Below are 22373 nucleotides of genomic sequence, written 5' to 3'. Positions count from 1 at the left end.
AGACTAGAAAAAAATAAATATTAACTAACATCGTCACCAATAGAACCGGCAATATGCGCAACGCCGTTCAGTCGGTACAGGTTCTTGCCGGCCATGATAACTCGCTAGAAGTTGCCGCTGAGGAACCTCGGGCCCGCTCACAACTTGCTCTGACTTCTCTCTACAATTTCCTCTCTCTAGAAAACTCCTCAAACCTTCTAAACACATAATCCGCGGCTGCAACCACGGTTTATATAGGCAAAGCATCACACGTAAACCGCTACTGGCTGTAGCGGTTTACACACACGCACACACACACGTAAACCGCTACTGCCAGTAGCGGTTTACACACACGCACACACTCACACGTAAACCGCTACTGCCAGTAGCGGTTTACACACACACACTCACACGTAAACCGCTACTGGCAGTAGCGGTTTACATAAAATATAAAAACAATGCATTTGCGTATTAAAAACTGAAACAATGTATTTGCGTAATATTGGAGATCAAACAATTTAGATGCGTAAATTGCCCTTATTTATTAGATAATTTAGATAAAAATTTCACGTACCGTTATTTTCATAACATATTAACATATTTAATAATTTTTAATTATTAATTTTACATAAAAACAATTATATATAAAATGTCATCAATAATTTAATATATTTAATTTTAGTTAAGTAACTAGTTTAAGTATCAGGATTTTAATTATTTTTTGTATATATAATATTTTATTAGCTAATTTTTATTTTAGATAATGTAATATTATATAATTATATATATATTTATAAATACAGAAATATTTAAAAAAAATCTAAATCAACCAAAAATTATCTTATTTATATCTTTTAATTATTTTAAAATAAATATAATAAATATATAATTTTAAATATTATTTATAATATTTAAAAAAAATTAAAAAGTATTATATATAAATATTATTTGAGAGTAGTGGAGACATGACACAGGACAGAAGTGGTAATAATATTTAGTGTAGCGTGTCGACCAGGTGGGTGTTTTCTGAAAGATTTTGATGTCGTTTTCTTCTTTTTACTGTTGTGGTTTTTCAGTAACACTAAGCAGTTTCCTCTCTAAAATACTCAAATGCTATTATTATGTTTTCACTCTCTTCATTCCTTTCTTCTTCTTCTTCTTCTTCAGAGCACTCTTATTTATTGCTTTGTTCCTACTATTTCTGCTTAATATATGGATTATTTTTATTCTCTCTTTCTCTTGGTTGATTTTTTTCTGTTCTAGTTTTACTATTGTCAATGATTTTGCTTCAAACTTAGATAAAGTTGTCTCTTTTAGTTTGAGCTAAGTTTTATTCTTGGATCAAGCTCTTTTTTATTTTTTATTTTTTGCATCCCCTTGATTTCACTTTGATTCTAGTTTCTTGCTATATTCTGTGACCCTTTTGCCCAAAGTTCCAGTCTTTGATTTGCTAAAAAGCAAAGTATGGTTCTTGTACGGATACCCCATTTGAGGTTCTTTCTGTTTCTGCTTCTTCATATTCACTGCATCAGCTGCTACAACACCACAACAACACCATTGGGCTGTACGGACACAGGCCGTGTCTGCACCTCTTTCTTGGCCTTTAAGCCTCAGAACCAAAGCTTAGCTGTGATTCAAAGCATGTTTGATGTGTTACCCGGTGACATCACTGTTGAGGATAGTGGTTGGGACTATGTGTTCATAAGGAAGAACTGTTCTTGTGCCTATGGCCTCAGGAAGTATGTGTCTAACACCACTTTTACTGTGAAATCCAATCAAGGGTATGTGTATGATTTGGTTATGGATGCTTATGATGGTCTTGCTTTGCCTCCAAACACAACAAGGAGGGCTAAGAATGGTGCTGTTGTGTCTTTGAGGTTGTTCTGTGGCTGCTCTAGTGGCTTGTGGAACTATCTGATGAGTTATGTTATGAGAGATGGTGACAGTGTTGAATCATTGGCAAGTAGATTTGGGGTTAGTATGGATAACATTGAGAGTGTGAATGGCATTGGTAATCCTGATAATGTCACGGTTGGTTCGGTTTATTATATACCTCTTGATTCAGGTTAGTCTGTTGAATCCTATTCAAATCCCTTACTGCTTTTTAAGGTGATTGTGTATTGCAGCATATTTATGTATGTGAATATCTGTTTGAGATTGGTGTTTGGTTCTATATTGCATTATGCAGATAGAATATGAAAGTAGGGCTTCTTTAAATGAAGCCATAGATGGGAGTTTAATAATTGGGATTTGGGAATACTAATTCAATTGTAGTGACTTAGTGCTTTTAGAGAAAGGGATTTCAACCACAGAGGCCTAGCATAGTTGGTTGTTAGGTGGGAAGGATCTCATGGCCAATGGTTTAACGGTTTACCCCGTTAGAGGAGCTGCCATTTCGAAAGGATTGATTACTGTTATTAGTAGTAGGATTAATTACTGATTTCAAGACAGGTCATGCAACCACCAGCAGATGAGATGTGTTAACTTTGAAGTTTATGTGTCTATGTAACAAATTGATTGTTAAATAAGAGCAACTTCATTTGGAGTGGGGTGGGGTGGGGGATTAACATTGTGGTGGGAATTTTCTTGGATGAATTTGATGTGTAAAATTACATGGACCTTATGTCCTTATCCACTTCATCTTTGTCCAATAACTGCCAAACATACCCTTAGTGTTAGTAATGAACCAATGTCGAATTGCATATACGAAATGCAATAAAATTATGCAATCCTAATCCTGACTGCATTTTGAACTGTTTGATTGAATTGCAGCTCCAGGTGATCCCTATCCCATTAACAATACTGCTCCTCCAGCTCCTGTTCCCGCCCCATCTGTTGAGAATATCTCAGGTATGGATTAGCACATACTATGACAAGGAAAATTGTTCTTTTTTCCTTTTAACTTAAGCTAGGATTTCACAGTCTATTTGTCATTTGTCTTATGGATTCTTAAACCGATAGAGATGTTAAACTTAAGGTTTCATTTGCAGGCATACTGTTTGCTGTCTTGTGCTTTTTTAGTTTACATTGATACCCAATCTTTCTGTTTAAACTTCAAAATTGTGGAAGGAAAATTTAATCATGTGGATGCATATGCCTAGTTATAAGTCACTTTGCTTCAAATAAAATAAATCTATCTTAATGGCTTCATTGTCTAAATCTAACACGAAGTTTAGGTCTTGTGAGGGATTCTACATAAGTTCTGGTGGGTTTGGTTATTTGGATAGTGGTTTTGAGTAAGTTGAGATGCCATAAGCCTTGTGTAGAATCTTATCACAAAAATTAAATGATAAATAAAATAAGTACAAAAAGTGTCTTGTACTAATTTGGTGAGAAGTACTTTTCCTCCAATCTCTAATTTTATTTTTTATTGCCTTTCTTTTCCTTGTAAATTCTCAACTTAGTTGCAATATTTCAGCTACTCGTGCAGTAATAAAATATGCATCTCTTTCCCTTAAAAAATTATTACAGGTGATCAAGTCGGTCGTAAGGCTCATGTACCTTACGGATGGATCATTGGGGGTTCAGGGGTTGGTCTTTTTATGGTGTTATTAGGCATAGTTCTCTGTGTTTCTCTGAAGTCATCAAATTGTCGCTCTGAAGCCAGAAGTAATGAAAAAGATGCTGAGGGGAAGATATCTCATAAGTTCCATATTCTTAGAAATCCAAGTTTTTTCTGTGGTTCTGGGAGGTATATATGTGGCAAAACTGTAGAACAGAAGCAAACTGATGCCGAATCCAGTAATCACACGATTACCGTTCCCAAAGTTTCAAGTAACCATATCTTCTAACTAAAGTTTTATATTGTACCTAAGATTGCAGCTTCATGTACTCTTTTTTCATGTACTGCTTAGTGAGCTTGAATATGCATAGTTTCTGTTTCAAGTACCTACATGTACATGCACACACTCCACAAGTATAATTAAAATAAAATGAAATGCTGAATACGAGGATGCATGTTTATCCGAATGCCTGGAAGCTCTAGGTATGAAAAAGCTCATTTCTTCAGGGTGTTGTATAATTAGCATGCATGCTTATTCAGTCATTCTGGCTGGTAGTTAAATTTGCATTGTTTTGATAAAGCTCAAAGTTAACTTGCACTGTTATTCAACTTATAAAAGCAACACCTTATTTTTCAGTTTTCATTATTTGATGAACTTGCATTTTTGGCTTCCAACACTGTTAACTTCCAAAATGCAAGCAATCCTTTGAGCTTGGATGCGTCACCTTTGGTTTTCTCATAACTTGGTTCTTCATTATATGTGTATGCCAAAATGAATTATTTGTTGTTTAAAAATAGAATTTATAGATTCACCCTTTTCGATTGCAGCTCTTGGCCCTGATGTGTTTGACATGGATAAGCCTGTAGTTTTTACATATGAAGAGATTTTCGCCACAACTGATTGTTTCTCTGATTCAAATCTGCTTGGTCATGGAACCTATGGTTCTGTTTACTATAGCCTTCTTCGGGATCAGGTTCGCGGTTGTACAAGTCAATTATAATTATAGAATGAGACTAGTATCTTACTCATACTATATCTATATGTACTTGAATTCTTATAGGAAGTTGCTATCAAAAGAATGACTGCTATGAAAACAAAAGAATTCATGTCAGAGATGAAAGTTCTATGCAAGGTCCATCATGCTAATCTGGTAATATTTTCTAACCCAAATAAATGCATGCTTTAATTTTGGAATCAATTGCTTGGTTTATTCCAAAAGTTTGAGTTGGATCTTTGGTTAATTTTGTCAAGGTAGAATTGATCGGCTATGCGGCTAGTCAGGATGAGCTTTTCCTTGTTTATGAATATGCTCAAAAGGGTTCACTTAGAAGTCATTTGCATGATCCTCAAAATAAGGGTAAGATTAAGATTATGCATCTATGTTTTGGCGTGTGATTCTTCTTCGGAGTAATTTTGGAACCTTGCTAATTACAGCAATTGTCTGTTTCATTGTGATGATTGATGAGATGCAATGGCATTGGAAGTTTTCCAAATAGGTTAATGTGTTGAACTAATGCTAATTTTTGAATGCACTCTTTTGAATCCTAAAATTATTTGTTTGTCCTATTGTTCATCTTGTTCTGTCTTTGTCTCATTTGATCTTATGGAGTAATAATGTGAGAAAGTTGAAAGGGAAAGATTGACATATTATGTTGAAGTGGTTGAATGAAATTCCTACTTTTGTTATTATTCAGAGAAACATACTGCATTTTTCAAAATATGAGGCTTAAAATTGGTGTCAAGATTGCCAAGTTGGCATGCTTTGTATCATTCGTTCAAGATGGTGGTTGTGATCATTTTTTGTTTTGCTAGGTCATTCCCCACTTTCTTGGATCATGAGGGTCCAAATTGCTCTTGATGCCGCTCGGGGACTTGAATACATACATGAACACACTAAGACTCATTATGTCCACCGGGACATCAAGACGAGCAACATTTTGCTCGATGCTTCCTTTAGAGCAAAGGTACCAACCGTTTTTAGACATCCTTCCATCATTTCTGAATTACTTGCATTTGTTGATAGTCTCATATCACTCCCTTTTTCTTTAGATTTCGGATTTCGGGTTAGCAAAACTTGTTGGGAAAACAAATGATGGCGAAGTTTCAACAACCAAAGTTGTTGGTACTTATGGATATCTTGCACCAGAGTAAGTATTTTTCCCTAACAATTTTTCCAATTTACACCTGTAGGGTAAGAGAACTAAAAGAAAAACGTTTTGTTTAAAAAATTTCTGCAGATACTTGAGTGATGGCCTTGCAACAACAAAGAGTGATGTCTATGCATTTGGTGTTGTCCTTTTCGAGATCATATCGGGGAGGGAGGCCATTATTCGAACAGAAGGAACGATGTCCAAAAATCCGGATAGGCGTTCATTGGCGTCTGTGGTAAGTGCAGCTTATAAGGCATCTTTGTGACTTATAGTTTAACATGCATATTAAACTACACATGTATTTATAGATAAATACACGGTCGATGACTTTTTTTGTGCCCATAGCATTTTTGATGGTCAGGCCTCGATTTTTGGAAAATTTTATTAAGAGTACTCATGATTATGACCTCATCATATAGTCATGTATTGCATTTTATATTCAAATTTTGGCTGCAATGTACTTTATGCATTTGAATTATGAAAGCATGCTATCATATTTACACTGCCGCAGCATTTCGTTGGACTTTCGCCTTAACATTGGTCAAATTGCAGATGTTGGCAGTCCTTAGGAACTCGCCGGATTCCGTGAGCATGTCAAACATGAGAGATTATATTGACCCAAATATGATGGATCTGTATCCCCATGATTGTGTATTTAAGGTTAGTTAGTTTATCCTTCACATATTATGAATATGGTTTAGGATATTTTGATATTTTAACCAAGAAAAATATATAGGACATTATTCAATTAGGCTCTTTTAGCTTTAAATATTTATAATCAAATCCTTGTACTGTATCGATGTTTTTCAATCTAGTCCCTCTAGTGTTGAAAAATGTTTATACAGTATAAGGTGACTTAACTAGAATTGTTTAAATTACAAGGACTTAATAAAAAATTGTACAACAAAAAAGGACCCTTTAGAGTTTAGACTCATTCTTTTCTTGTTCTTTTGGGGTGTGTGTGTGCTAGATGGCCATGCTGGCGAAGCAATGCGTGGATGACGATCCGGTCTTACGGCCGGACATGAAACAAGTTGTGATATCTCTCTCACAGATTCTTCTTTCTTCAATTGAATGGGAAGCAACTCTGGCAGGGAATAGCCAAGTATTTAGTGGCCTTGTTCAGGGAAGATAGATAGTTTACACACTCAACATATCTCACTCTTTCACTCACCATTTCTCAACAGGATTTCTGTTTTTTTTTAATCTTTATCCTGCCCTATACTCCTTCTTATTTTGTTTTATTTTATTTTATATATTTTTGGTTGATAATTATGTGTCCATAGTAGATACCTACCTGTGATTATGGACCTATAGTGGGTCAATATCTTATTTTTGGCCATTTATTTTTCATGAATGTCTTAGCTTAAGCTATATACAATTATACATATATATATCATGGTTTCCAATATTTAGAAAATTTTGGATGTAACTAAGGATATATTATGATGATAATGTTAAGGAAGGAAAATATTAATCTTGGGTTTGTAATGATACTGGAAGTTGTAATTTGACATTAATCTATGCATGTTTATATTCTTTGATCCCTTGCATTTTTTCTTCTCTAGTAGTGTTTACTTTTGCTTTCATTTTGTGAAGATGAAAATTATCTTAGTAACTGGAAATTTAAAGTAATGAGATTTAAATAAAGGTTAATGGTATTATCAAAAATGTTGGTTGTCTAAAATACTTCAAAATCCATATAAAAAAAAAAATAAACAAACATTTGGGTATAGAAAAAATTAATTATTTGTATAAAATATACGTTAAAAATATATAAAATAATATATGTATCTATATATAAATATATAAAAATTGATTTGATAACTAATTTCTTATATATACATAATATTTTTTATATACACAAAATATATAAAACAACACATGTGAATACGTACCATTTTGGTAACCCAACAAGCAATAAAAAAAAGTAAGTTCTTTAAAAAACTGCAACAAATATATAAGTCTTTAAAGAAAATAAAGTATAAAGTAAATTCATGAAAATAATTTGTAAAGAACTTGAAACTTAAAGGTCTTAACAAAGAAAGTATCAAATTAATCTATAAAAATTACATTACACATGGTTTCTATTTTGTTAATGACTTGTTTATAGGTTGCATTGGTTACAGATACGGGATACTCAAACACAAATACAGAGCTATAAAATTATATTTGACAGATAAGACATGAACAGATATTGTATCCAGAGCAGTGGCGGAGCCACACTATAAGGAAGGGGGCAATGCCCTCCCAAATTAATAAGTTGTATGTATAAGTCTCTAATTTTTTAATTTAGTTCTCTTTTAATTTTTAAATTTTTTTTCTTCTTAACTTATATTTTTTATGTTGGCCCCTACCAAAAAAATTTCTAGCTCTGCCCCTAATTCCAGAGATATTAAAATAATGTATTTTGTGTCCATCTTAATAGAAAAGATACAGAGACACAATTTATTTTTTATTTTTTATCATTATTTTTGTTAATTTTTTATAATTATATTTTTTATTATTATATTTTTTTCTCAAAATTTTTTAATAAAAAAATAAAAATAAATTAAACTTTTATAATTTATCTTAATTTATTACCTTTGTGTTTTGTCTTGTCCTTTTTGCATAACCAAAGATAGCGCTCGCAAAATTTGTTCAAATGCTTCATAAAGTACATTGCAAAATTTGCCTTTATTTTTGTCTTAAAAATCTATAGATCAATTACAAAATATTTAAGGGCAAAATAGTAGATAACAAAAAAAGACAATTGATAACAGATGACGAAATGGAGTGAAGGGCAAAATAGTAAAAAGGGGGAATGAGTTTCATGAATTGAAAGCCGCGTTGGCCGTTGGTGAAAATTCAAAAAAGAGAGAACGAAGAAGACAATGATGAAGTCCAGGAACCCTCTCACTGATTTATCGAACAATCATAATCGCACTGCACCACCACCAACAACTACTATGAAGATGAAGATGAAGAAGAAGAATAAGAAGATGGAATCCGAGAATGCGAATGGCGGTGAATCGTTGAAAGATGAACAGGACAACGCTCTCGATCACTTGCTTCTGGTTCAGTCCAATCTCTCTTCACTTCTCCATCAGGTACCTACCATTTCCCCTAATTCAATTCATTTCACAACTCCTTTCGCTTTGTGCTGTAACATTCTATGCTTTTTGCTTAGTAGCTTTAGGAAATGGTAGAGTTTACTTAATCCCTCTTAATTAGTTTGATTTGAATCTGTTAATTGTTGTAATATGCCGACATTGGCTTGTTCGAATGAATCATAGGCAAGATTGTTCCCTTTTTAGTGGTTTTGACTTTTGAGTTTGAGCCCTAGGGATGAAGGGGAAAAATTCAGTTCGTTACACAAAAAAATTGAGTTTAGTTATAGTCTAAATGCTCTTTTCGATGTTAACTTTTGCTATTCACAAAACGTATGGAACCGTATGATTGAGTATACTAACTTTCCGAGGAGTTTCAAAGCTGATTTTTATTTTGTCCTGCTCAATTTGATAGGAACACAGTTCATCTATCCAAGTGATTTGTTTATTTAATTACAATTTGGCATTTTATGCTTGGTTACAGTAGAACAACACATGAATCAATGGGTTGAATTTGGATTGGCAGGTTGATGAGCTTGTTGTTCAAGCATTCAAAGTCAAGAATTTAAGCAATGAGGGGAGAAAAGAAATCAAGTCTTTCTCCGATTTCTTGTCTGATATGCATTCATCTTTGAAGGTCAAAGCTCTATCTTCTGTTGCACTTTATACTCTTGTTTCTGTTCATATTTCAAAACTGAATGCTAGGGGTTTGTTGTTTCCAAATGCAGCCTTGGGTGATCAGGTTTGAAAATGTGCTTTCTTCGCCCTCTGTAGAGCTCAAAAGTAAACCGCATCAAGCTTTGAAGGGTAATTCAGTTTCTTCCGATGATAGCGATGAGAGCAATGTCAGTGACAGTCTCGAAGAGCCCACAATGGACTCTCTGATCTCTCCTTCTCCCCTTGTTTCATGGCATGCCAACTGTACTATTCAAAGAGGTAGACAAATGTTCATGCTCACACCCCTTCCGATATCAAAGAAATTATCATCTAAATTCCGGGAACCATCAAAATCGGAGTTCAATAAATTGGCTTCCACCAATGATGTTGGGACATCAACCTTTTTAGCCGTCTCTAGAAATATGAATGATTTGCTGGACAGTGTTGTAGTGAAGTCAACTCCAGCTAAGCCTGCCCCTTCTCTTGCAAATGAAGAAGCAAATAATCAAGAGCCCAAAAGGGATAGCTCCATACTTGTTATGATGACTCCCCGTTTTAAAATGTCACCTCCAAAATCTTGCGTCTTGCTTGAACCTATATCTGAAATCCATCATCTTGGTGACATAAAGTCTCGCAAGTCCACTCCATTTCCTATCGGGATTCATTACAGTGATTCAGAGGATTCTGAGTCTCCTAGTAGTGGTAATGATGCTTTACAGGGTTTGGCATTAAAATCTACAGAGCTCAAAGAAACACAGAAGATTCCTAAGTCAGGAATTGGAAAGAAAATAATAGAAGCATCACCATGCTGGCTTACCTCACCCCCGAAATCCTGTGTTTTGCTGGAGCCACTTGATGAGAAATCAATGGACATGGAGAATGCTGATAATGAGTCATCTATTCAGATATCTGACTTGGTTCTTAGCCATCAAATAAGCAAATTGAAAGATGAGGTTGGTCACGGCCTATCACGTATTGAGAACACTCCGATGTGGCGCGAACCTCAAAGCACTTTCCGAACAGGTAAACGTCCTGGTGAAAATACTTTGAAGAAGGAACTATGGACTAAGTTTGAGGCAGCATCAAGTTATGGGTTTCAACCCAAGTTGCCGGCAGTTGAAAAGGATGCTCCAAAAGGGTTCCTTGACCTGCTGGAAGAAGCTTCTGGTGATGAATTGAAATGAAATATGAAAATGTCAAAGATCTAAGTAAACAAATAAGTTCTCTCATTAGAAAAATTTTGATATGTACTTTCTGGTTTATATTGGCATCCAATTCGTCTAATGGGACAAAAGCACAAATGTATACTTGGGGGGAATGCTTGCTAAAAACCTGCATTGGCTTCTAATGTTGTATTTTATGAATTATGTTTTGCCTTTATCATATAGATATTGATATTACACTTTCCCCCTTTCTTCTCTAGCTAGTATGCTGTGAGCCTGTGACAGAGTCATGAGTTCAAATTTAAGAAACAATCCTAAAGCTACTTTTAAGAATAAGGCTGTGTCCACACCTAATCAAGTGTGAGCTTACTTTAAGTAGATGTTTGATATTAGAATAACATATTTTAAAATTATCCATATTATATTTCAAGTGGTCATCATCACACCTCTATGAAAATTGAAAACTATAAAACTATCAGAATGACCATCTAACCGGTAAATTTTCAAATATTACATTAAAGTCTATAAATTATAGGAAAGTTTTCAAGTGGTCCAGACCACTTTTCTGGATCTCTGATGATCCATGTACGGCCGGTAACGTTTTTTTAGTTTGTCCTGTAGCGGTTTGTGAAATTACGTTAATGTCCCTGAAGAAAGGCAAAAATGACGACAGGAGGAGTGCTCAGCTCAAAGGAAAAGTGAAGCCGAGTAGCCCCTCAGCAAGCTGGCGTAAGAGGTAGAGTGCTTGGGCTGTAATACGCTGTCGTTTTGGAAAACCCCATATGCCCTAATCTGATAGTGTGGTCTCACCCATGGAGGCTTCGAGGTCGTCTTCATCCGTCATCGTTTGTGTTGTTTGTGTATGTAGTTAAAGTGACGGTGGCCTTCGACTTGTGGATCGGTGATAACGGCGGAGATTGGAATGTAAGTAAATGGCTATCGCAGCGGAGGCGTTGTTTATCTCACCCGCCCGATTGCACGAGTTCTCACCATAGATCGCGGGTCGTGTTAATTAAAGGCGGTGGAGATCGCGCAATTTTGTTCGTCGACGCGTGGGTCCGATCGCCCTGTGTAAGTCCGTCGATGCGTGGAACTCATTCTGCCATTTTCCGTTTTGTTTCCAATTTAATTTTTCCATTGTGACATTGTTGCTGAAAGTTTAACCTGTCTCTGAAATAATGGAGTTTTTACTACCCTAATTTGATGTTGTTGTTGTTCTTGATAATTATGAAAAGATATCGTATGAGGTTGTTGAAAATTTGTGTGATGTGTTAATGTTGTTTTAACCCCATTCTTGATCTAATGAGATGATTGAGCAAAAATTGTCGTCTGAAAAAAGTTGAGGTAATTGATTTTGTTGCTTAATCCGGTTACAAACCCTTGAATTTGGTGCTCCAAAGAATGCGTTATTGTACTCTGTTTTTTTAAGAAAAAGCCGTCGGCATTTATTTTTTTACAAATTGCTTTGTACCTACCTGTATTGTTAGTAATGTTAGGAGTTAACGGTGAACGTGTTTGCTTCTTTGTGTCGTAGTTGTAATGCATGTGGTGTTTTTGGAAGTTTGTGTATGTAGTAGGGAAGTGGAGGCTGTGAGGATGTTGGAAGCATGTTGGATAGTAGATGTGGTGGTAAAGTAAGGGTTTTTGATGTATGTAAGTGTCATAATTTTTCATTGATAGGCTGAGTCAGTTTTGATTCGGGCAAGTTGATTATAGTAACTGTGGCAAAGAAGTTTGTGCAATCCCTAGTTTATTGTTTGTTATAGTTTGACATGTTTGGCTTTCAGATAATAATGGCATCAAGTAGCAAGTTTTGCAAGGATGCGTGTATGTGGAATGAGCCTCTTGTGGACAACTGAATGGAGGGCAATGCTGGTGTGTCGAATCCACAGGTACGACGGGTATACGTGCCAATCTGTATAGTGTGTGAGTGGATTCGAATTGGATGGGAACGGTCTGTTACACCAGCTGGGTGGTATTGTTCATGGAGTTGGTTTTACTCTTAGCAGGGGTGAGGGTTATGCTGTGAGAAGTTATATTCTATGTGGTGACTATGATGTGACGAGTCTGATGCGTATAAGATTGCATCTGCAAAATATACATTGAGACTAATTTAAAATGCAAGGCTTTGATGTTATTTAGTGTTAATATGCATGGATATGCAATATTTAAACAGAATGCATTCCACATAATGGCAGCTGGTAGCATAATGTTTGTCTTCTTATTTCAGGACACAATGTATGATACCAGAGTGGAGGAAGATGCTGAGTCATCCGATTGAGAAGGTAGGGGGGCTTCAATGTTGCCCGTTTTTTTGGGTTTGGATGGGTTGCGAGCTGAAGATGTTCTTGAAATGGAGTTCTCTTCACCTCAGGAGGCTAGCGGCTTCTATAACAATTACAGCCGACTAAAGGGCTTTGCATCAAGGCGAGGCAAGACGGTTAGAAACACTGCCGGAGAGATAGTGCGGTACACGTTTGTTTGTAATAGGCAAGGATTTCGAGAGAAGAAATGGTTGGAAAAGGTTGATCGCAAAAGGGAGCATAAGGCTGTAACCCGATGTGGATGTTTGGCGGAGATGAGGATAAAGAGGAAAGAAGGTAGTGGGAGGTGGTATGTGTCGCGTTTTGTCGAGGAGCATAACCACGAACTTGCGTATGGGAAGCTTGTTGATTATCTGCGGTCACACAGGAAGATATCTGAGGTAGAAGTTGCTCAGCTAACAAGCATGAGAGAGATTGGGATTAGCATACCTAAGATTTATGAGTCCTTCGCAGCACAACTAGGGGGTTTTAACCTGGTAACATTCACAAAGCAAGATATGTATAATGAGATACGGAAACAGAGAGGTCTGCAAGGCGGAGACGTAAGTGCAGCTGTTAGGTACTTGGAAGGTCTGGCACGCATGGATGGGAAAATGTTTTGGCGCTACAAGTTGGGATCAGGGCAACACCTATGCAACTTGTTTTGGAGCGATGGTCGTTGTCAGGAAGATTATGCGATATTCGGCGATGTGCTAGCATTCGACGCTACCTATGGCCGCAACAAGTACAACCTACCTGTTGTAGTATTTTCCGGAGTAAACCACCACAACCAGACATGCGTATTCGGAACAGCAATGGTGTCATGCGAATCGCAGGAGTCATATATTTGGGTTCTTCGCCAGTTTCTGGAATGCATGCAAGGTAAGGCACCGCAATCAGTCATCACGGATGGCGACCCGGCCATGCGTATAGCAATCCGCACCGTTTTTCCTGACGCACATCATCGGTTGTGTGCCTGGCATCTGCTGAGGAACTCGACTGCAAACATAAGCGACCCGAGATTCACACAAATGTTTAGACACTGCATGCTGGCAGATATGGAAATCGAAGAGTTCGAAGCGTATTGGGAGTCAATGGTCAATGAGTGCGGTGTCAGGGAGGTTGAGTGGGTTAAGGACTTGTACACCAAAAAGCACGCTTGGGCAACCGCATACATTCGTGGTAGATTTTTTGCTGGAATACGGACAACCTCTAGGTGCGAGTCACTACACGCCAAACTAGGGAGGTTTGTTGAGAGCAGGTACGGGGTGTTAGAATTTGTCAGAAATTTTCAAAGGTGTGTGGATTTTCTGCGTGACACCGAGGATGAGCTAGACTTTCGTTCATGGTACGGAACACCTGTGCTACAAACGGAGTTCGTTGAGCTGGAAAAGTCTGGATGGACTATGTTCACCCGCGAAATGTTTCTCAGATACCGGGATAGCCTGAAACGGTGTGTTCGTGTTAGAATATGTGAATTTGATGATAGTGACAACCCTCATGCATATACTCTTCAGAAGTATCGGAGGCCTGAGATGAATTGGAAGGTTTATAGGGACCATATCTCGAACAGATTTACTTGCAGCTGCATGCGCATGGAGTCGTTTGGCATTCCTTGTGTGCATATCCTTTCCGTTTGTGTAAGGCTAGACTTGGTGGAAATCCCTGAAAGCCTGGTGCTGCGTAGGTGGTCTAAGGCAGCCAAATTGGAGATACATAACCAATGTGGTGAGCAACACATTGTTGAACCAAGTGTGACCTATAGGACACGATTGGGTGCTTTCTCCCAGCTGTGCAAGCGTTTAGGGCGCGTTGCTTGCATGAGCGATGAAGACTTCAAGGTTTACTCAAACAAGCTTATGAGCGATGCTCTGTTCCTTGAAATAAAGTACGGCTTAAGACCATTAACGGATAATATGACAACAGCAAATGACTGCGGGGTGAAGGACCCCATTCGTGTCAGGACAAAAGGCACGGCTCGGATGAGTCAAGCAGGCGGTTCTGCGCCGAAAACGAAAAGAAAGTGCAGCACATGCGGGAAGCTCGGGCACCGGAGGACTAGATGCCCCATCGGAGGCGCGCAACCTTCAACGAGGAACAAAGAATCACTTGCTGGCAGAAATAAACGCAAGCGAACGAAGGTTACCACCTAACTTATTCCTGCATGGTCTATTTAGTATACGACGTTACCAATAAAACTAACTCTATGGAACGGTTTAATATTAATGCCATTTAAATCTCTGAACTCAACTAAACGGTGTTTTTGGAGCAGCAGTAGTTATTTCATTATTATGTTCCTGCACATATGTTTTCTAAAAATTTTAGAAAATTAGTGTGTGCGTAAATAAAATACAGTTAGTGATTAATGCACGCAGGCCATTCTCTATGTGTAAATTTTTTTATTCCCATTGAACTGTGTGTTAACATGTTACCTGTTTTGCCAGTATATACAATGCCCGACGATGGTATAGCGGCAGTCCTCGTTTTAATAAGATTAAACTCACAAGATACTACTGGGCTTTTATTAAGGCAGCGTGTTTACAAATCGTTCATGCTAATCATTGTGTGCATAAGTATGATTTAGCCACTACAATGTTCATGCTGCAAGGCGTTCCCTTATCATTGCCTAATTAGTGTCTTAACAGCCATGTGGTTTGACATGCTTGTTAATATGCAATAGGCACCCGTCGTTGTCCCAGATAATTGTCCGCCTGAAAATGCATGTCAAGCTGGATGCGACTTATGGGAACAATTTTCGCTTGCAGACCCGTGACGACGGTCGACTTAGTTGTGGGCTGTTATTCCAACTACGATGTTAAGGACGACATGTTAGCCTGAAACTGAATATTATCTGATTTCCTATGTTTGCATATAAGGATGTTGTTAATAATAAACTGGTAAATCTAATTTCTATGTTATTCGGTGGCTACAATGTTAGACTCTGCTCGTACTGACGTTTATTCATATGAACACTAGGTCAGTTGTGGTTTCTTATAATAAATTCCATAATGGACGGGATTATGCGGATTAGTTGTATTTTATGTGCTGTATTACCCATGATTTTGACGTTCTGCGTTGAGGATTCATGCATGAAGGTATTGATTTAGGTAATGTAAACCGTGATGTGTTCCCATATGGCCCCAAAAGTGACATAAATCGTGCATGAAGGTTTGCCCTTTCACCCATTTGGGTTTATTAATATTTATATATTCAACGTCATAACCGGTAAACCGTTTCAGATGGGGTTTGTCCAGTTACCCAATGATCGGTGTTTCATTGGTCCACGAGTACACCGATCCAGATTCAGTATTTTAACTATATGCATTCATACCCTAATAGTTAAAAAAAAAAAATCATGTGAACAATTCATTAAATGCAGATATTCTAATATGGCCTATTTTTTGTTTTTGCAAACATATATAATCTGAAATTTTTTATCTATAACATTCAAAAATAAAGAAGCTTTAGCCTAGAAGAGCTGATTGTTATTGTTAAATATCATAATAGGTTACAGTTTCAAAGCAATGAAATTGAAATTTAAGAATATTAAAACTTTAGAAGAATAAAAAAGCTTTAATCTACCACAGCTTGCATTTACGGTAGTATTACTCTAAACAGATTAAGCTATGATTATTAATAGTGAACCAACATTTATTGTTTCCTAAATGTTATTCATATAATCAATAGTCGTATGGATGAACGAGTGTTGTGTATTTTTAATTAGATCTAAAATTTATTCCAAAACTATTTTTATGATTATCATTTCATACTATACCGTAATATTGCTTCAGATTGGATATAGCAACAATTAGATATCATCGTTAAACCTTTTCTTGTTCGACTACCATGTAACAAATGCAAAATGACACAGGTTCTGCTATTACTTCTAAAATAGCCATAACTTCATTCATTAATAAACTCCATACGGTTCACATAGTTTTCCTAGCAAAAGCAGGCAGCAGCCATATATAACATCAAGGGCAATGAAATTGCCATAACCTACGTACAAATATGTTTTGGCCATAGATCCCCATTCAATACCAGTAGGTGTACCTCGGGGGGTGTGGATGTTGTGCTCTAGTCTGTCGACAGGACCACTAGTATCCACACTCAAAAGTAGCCATCAAACACATATAGAACCAGACATACATGTACCACACAGTACGAAATAGAAGTTAGCCAAACAACTAATACGATTTCTACTTAGATCACAGTTTCCTGCTTGTAATCAAACGTTAATCTATAACAAAATGCAGTAGTCATTCGTGTTTCGACCAGATTTCGAAAGTTTTTCAGTCCTTCATGCGAATAACCTTCCTCCACGCTGCATCTGCCTTGGAGGCCACTGTTTCCTTCACCTCGTTACAGTCCAAAAGGACAATCTTTGTTGCAGTTTTCATCCTTAATTTCAACGGGTCCATCTGCTTGTAAGGAAAACATAGGGTCAAAATGCATGTACTCCTTCGTAGAGACACAACATGCTAACATAATGGAGGACGAACCTGCCAGGGAAGGTTTGAAACTTTGAATTTGCCTTCTGTTTGGATCCAGTTCAAAATCCACAGACATGAATCATCGCTGCAAATTCGGAACATGTCATTTCAATCACGAATTACGTTGGCCATGTAGAGATGAGAGGTTATAAAAGAAATCATTACCATTCCTGGTAGCTTGGGACTCCATCGGGATACTTAATTGGTCCCCAAGTGGTCGGATCAGCACTAACATGGGAAAAGCTCAGCATGTTAGATTCCAGCATGAAAAACTGGGCGAGCAACAGTAGCTGCATTCAAGAAAAGCAGAGGGGGGTAAGATGGCACGGAATGATAACCGCATTCACGTCTGTAAAAGTTATGGAAAATTTGCAGTGAGGTAGAATGTTGTGCAAATTCTATTAGACTAACAATGGTTCGCATGTTGCGTTCCCTCCGCTCCTTGTACTCTGGAGCTCTTGTCACATCTAGGCAGTAGACCCTCCCATGCTTAACGTCCACGACCATCAGGTACCAGGTGTATGTTTTTTTGCACACCGGGACCAAAACCTGTCAACACAGCAAATATTAATGCTAGGCTATAAGTTGAATGAAAAATGGTAAAAATTGGAGTTAAAGGTTACGTTAACAACGTGTTCGAGACGACTAGTTGCCGGCATCCATCTGTTCATGTATTTTCTCCTAATGACCTCGAATGGCCTCATTGCTATGACGTCATCGGCAAACAGCGAAGGTGTGTACCAAACACGAGGTGGCAGAACGCAGCAGGCTCGCATGGAGGCGCTCATGAGGATTATGTTCATAATCTGTGCACAAAGGAAAAACAACTGTGTCAGTCTTCTTATCTATCTCATCTTTCTAATATTTTCGGCACCGTCGGGTTGTACTCACGTCAACATTGGGCATATAAACCGGCGATAACGAATGGAATCCTGCTCTAGGAACTTCCAATGTTGAGAACTTGAACAGCATTTCCCTGGAATTTGGGGAACAACATTCAGTTCCATTACAACGTTATCTACAAAAAATATATTAGGTACATTATAAAGATTCTAATAACCACAGATTATCCCTACAAATATTGATCATTTTTTCCAAAAATGTAAGCGGCCATCTTGCATTCGTCAAGTGTCAGGTCCATGTGAACGGTTGGCCTAAAAACCATTTGGAATCCCTTAAGAAGAGGCAATATAATGTTAGTTAGCCACAGCATACGATGTTCTAATAAATTAAATGCGTTATTAGTAGTATACTGAGCATTCAACGGTGGGGATTCTTGCCAGTGGAATTAGTAGAACGGGAGACTCCATTACGTTCATCATTCCATACGGTTTGAATGCACTCCCAACCCCTACAGCAGAGACATTAACATTCGCCTGGATATTCTGCTGAGTCGTTGCGGGCTTCCTACAGTCAGTCTGTTCTTCCCCAACGATATGGTTAGAATCGATTGGCTCCAGTTTTGGAATTTTTAGTGGAATGCCGCATGTTTCTGTGGGAGAGAACATCTCACATACTTTTGTTGTGCACTCAAGCTTAGACATGCTCGGTAGGTCCCTGTAAATCTGCACAGCCCCCGTTTGTTTTTTTAGTGGTTTGTTTATAAGACAAAGAAAGGCAGTTAGGTATGCTAGCAAGTGTGTAACTAACTTTTTCACAGACTCCGTCAACTGAGTCGAGTGTAATGGTCGCAGAGTGGGTGGTCCTTTTAGGCACACCAGAGCACCAGTACTGCGCAAGTGGTCGCTTTGGCTTTCCTGACCTGTCAACGCCCTTAATAGGGCGAGGAGTTAAAAGTGCCTCGTCTATGATGACGTCGTCGTCAAAACCAGGAGAGTTTGGCACGATTATGTCTAGCGACGGAGTAACAGATGTCATGGCCAACCACTTTCCTTTCTCCAGGCTTTTCACTTGTTCTGCTGGTGATCCAATATCCTTAGTAACAGCTGTTAAACTTTGTCTTTGCCCTATTAGGTTGGGTTCAATCTCCGGGTAACGATCAGTTGCCATTGTGGTCTTATCTGTGGATGGTTTAGCGGTTGCTGAAGTTGGACTCGCCCCTTGGGTGGTTAGTAGTGAATGGATCTCAGTAACGGACTTCCCCGTCTGGTACGTTGGTCGCTCCAGCGCCGACATGCGACCCTCCAAAGCAACTGTCCGCGCATCGATCTTCTGTGTACTCAGTCAAGAAAGCAAAAAACACAAACATCAAACAACATCGCATTTGAATACCATTTTCGACCTAACCACCATGTTAGAATGGGTCAAATGTGGTGTTGGTATGACATGGTCACGTGGGATATTTTTGTTGCTCGGGTCAAACAATAGACATTAAAATTATTTTGGACGATAAATGGATCACCACATGTTCATTGAAATAGGGCATGTCAAATATATGTTAAGAAAGGTGGTGCCTTTGTTCCAAACCCAGGCACATTTCATAAATATGTCTTCGAACATAGTTGGACTAAAATTTCTTGAACGAAAAAAAAAACGGGTCACGTACCTCGAGCAGCTTCACTGCGAGGAGCAGTAGTCCATCATGTTGGGTCTTGGGATCTTCAGGTAGGTTTTCTCCCTGACCACCATTAGGGCTCTGTACCAAAAAAAAATGTTACACAAACATTATAACACACTCCGGTTTCGTACAAAGGTAAGAGGGTAGACCAATGTTAGAAAGACGGTTCAGTCGTACCACGTTCATCGTTAGCTCTAGATTAAGGGTCGACGTTCCATCTGCGACCGAGGCCTTGGGAAGGGTTTCCATGTCTATCGCGGGAACAACGCTGGAAAACAACGTCAAAATTGTTAGTAAATTAAACAAAGTGCTTAACCGGAGAACAAACACACTATTTTGAGAAACCCTTTAGGCCGAAGAAGGTGTAAGCTTCTGAAGACCCACAGGGGAGAAGCAACATAGACGAAGCAACATTTAACTTACGCATCATTGGTCTCAGTCTCCTGGGACTCCTCCGGCAGATTCTCCCCGTCGTCCATTATCGCCATTTGTTCGTTTAGGGTAATGTCTGCCTTTGGTAATTGGCTGGAGTACCGTGGTTACGCTTTCTTTTTGGTTGTGTGTTACACTCTTGCTTAAGCTAAGATTTGATTTTATACAGATCCCATGACTGAAGCGTTTGTGCCAACATTGATTGATGTGACCCTTTCAGGTTGACCCACCTATTTCTGTGCTACCCACCCCTTGACAATCTGTGTGGAAACACTCAATGTTCACAATATATTTCTTGATTCACTTGCAATTTTGTGTAGAGTTCGAACAGTCTTGCCTTCCACAGGTTGCCATTTCCAACGATAACATAACATAAGATCAAAAATATATAATTGTAAAACTAAATATTAAATAACAATTTTAACATTAAATTTTAATTCAGTAATTCTCATATATGCATAATGTCAAAGACATGTTTACTAAGCTAAACATTTAATAATTAAAATCTTAAGTAATGTGTTAATATAATAATATAATCAGCCATTGTTCGGTTTCGATTGGATTGGAATCTTTATGAATAGTCGATCCGAAATCCGCTCCAATTCAGCCGTATGTACAAAAATCCAATCAGATCAAATCTAAACTATTTCGGTTTAAATCGGTTCTGGTATGGGTGTAATTGTAATATCGGTTTCATTTGGATCGACTTTGACTTTAAGACCATTCGAGCAAAGCTTTTAACTTTAGTAATAAAAAAACTTTTCGCAGTTTCATTGTATTGAATTTCATCGGTTATTCACCAATTAATAAGAAAAAGATGATTTTGCTGGAAAGCTATTTGGGCCCAATTATTGAAATAAAGAGAGTTTTTGATGCAATTCTGTTTAAATAAGTATTGGATAGATGTTAAACATGTTTTCCATGCAACAATAATATTAATTTATGGCTGAACGTGCAGCACCTTCGAAGGCAAATAAATATTTTGAAATATATATTTACTTTTGGTTAAATACTTAACTTGTTCAAAAAAGGATTTAATTTTACCGAAAGTCACAATTTTAACAAACACATCCCTATCATTTTATTGAATGTAGTAAATTCAATATAAGCGTGGATAAATACTACAATTTCATTCGGTTCGTTTTGAACACTAACAAGCCTTAATATAATTAAATTTGCAAATACAAGTAAATCGTAATTGATATTTTCAATTTTATTGAACTTTTGTTAACCGAACAAAGTATATGCATTTCACAACAAATTAAACTCTGGACGTGTCTGTCATTCAACTATTCCCTCCGCCAACCTGGCTCTCACAGAGGATAGCAACAACTTGAGTGAGAAGTTAAGAACACTGCTAACAAGGAGTGCCTTAGGGGGCCAACCCATCCCAACCCATGCAGCCAGGCGAATACAATCTCGACAAACGGGGCGGACTGGCTATAAAATCAATTGTACATGGGGGTGGAAACAGGCCGGGCCAGGTCAGGGGTTACATCTTAACAGGCTAGGCCTGTATTAGAGTATATTGGCCATAGCCTGAGCTGTTGCCTGGTACAGGTTTTTTTATGAAGATTGTGCCTGGCCTGTTATTAAATCTGGCCTGGCCTGAAGCATGTCAGTAGGCCTGTTTTTTTTTTTTTTAAATCATAATTAAGTTTAAAAAATATTTTAATGTTTAAAGTTACAGAACATTAACTTAATAAATATATGGATAACATTGATGCAAAGTACACATATCTAATTAAAGAGACAAATGGCTTAGTTGACAAAGGTATTATTATAAGAAAGCAAACCCAATATCAAATCTTTTTACTAGCATTTCAACTAGTACAATAAAAGTCTCTATATATATATTTGCTGGCACATGCCGGCCTGACAGGCCCAAGAGCCTATTTCAAATGACTTGGCATGGCCTTTTAAATAATATAGACTTATTTAATAGCTTGAGCCTAAAACTATTTCCTATCAGGCCAGACTAGACCAGGCCAAACACATGCCAGGCAGCAGGTCCCTCGCAGGCCGCCTTGCCTATTTCCACCCCTAAGCACATCTTAAAATAATTCCGCATACATGTCATCGGTTT

General features: G+C 37.6%; 4 protein-coding genes across 4 annotated transcripts; 3 read left to right on the top strand and 1 right to left on the bottom strand.

The window, feature by feature from the left end:
• Positions 1–995: 995 nt before the first annotated feature.
• On the top strand, positions 996–7179 carry LYK3 (protein kinase family protein / peptidoglycan-binding LysM domain-containing protein). Its single transcript, XM_088499745.1, has 11 exons — positions 996–2044; positions 2752–2829; positions 3451–3753; positions 4310–4455; positions 4543–4632; positions 4734–4839; positions 5295–5446; positions 5532–5629; positions 5720–5867; positions 6185–6292; positions 6603–7179. Exons 1-11 carry the CDS (start codon positions 1444–1446, stop codon positions 6765–6767), a joined length of 1995 nt encoding a protein of 664 aa, XP_088355871.1. The 5' UTR covers positions 996–1443; the 3' UTR covers positions 6768–7179.
• Positions 7180–8316: 1137 nt separating this feature from the next.
• Positions 8317–10784, top strand: LOC107616631 (uncharacterized). The gene is made up of 3 exons (XM_016318585.3): positions 8317–8721; positions 9248–9358; positions 9450–10784. The coding sequence occupies exons 1-3, from the start codon at positions 8506–8508 to the stop codon at positions 10560–10562; spliced, it is 1440 nt and encodes a 479-aa protein (XP_016174071.1). The 5' UTR covers positions 8317–8505; the 3' UTR covers positions 10563–10784.
• A 2053-nt stretch (positions 10785–12837) lies between these two features.
• Positions 12838–14997, top strand: LOC107626662 (protein FAR1-RELATED SEQUENCE 5-like). The gene has a single exon (XM_016329559.2). It carries the CDS (start codon positions 12841–12843, stop codon positions 14995–14997), a length of 2157 nt encoding a protein of 718 aa, XP_016185045.2. The 5' UTR covers positions 12838–12840.
• A 2139-nt stretch (positions 14998–17136) lies between these two features.
• LOC110267225 (uncharacterized) lies at positions 17137–18309 on the bottom strand. Its single transcript, XM_021112406.2, has 6 exons — positions 18229–18309; positions 17970–18143; positions 17749–17886; positions 17503–17627; positions 17347–17422; positions 17137–17265 (listed from the first exon to the last, which is right to left on the bottom strand). The coding sequence occupies exons 1-6, from the start codon at positions 18307–18309 to the stop codon at positions 17137–17139; spliced, it is 723 nt and encodes a 240-aa protein (XP_020968065.2).
• Positions 18310–22373: the final 4064 nt, after the last annotated feature.

This window comes from Arachis ipaensis, chromosome B9 (genome assembly GCF_059453495.1).
Source record: "Arachis ipaensis isolate K30076 ecotype BB chromosome B9, ASM5945349v1, whole genome shotgun sequence".
Lineage (NCBI taxonomy): Eukaryota > Viridiplantae > Streptophyta > Magnoliopsida > Fabales > Fabaceae > Arachis > Arachis ipaensis.
Note: the sequence above shows the minus strand (reverse complement) of the source record. Positions and strands in the feature narration are given on the sequence as shown.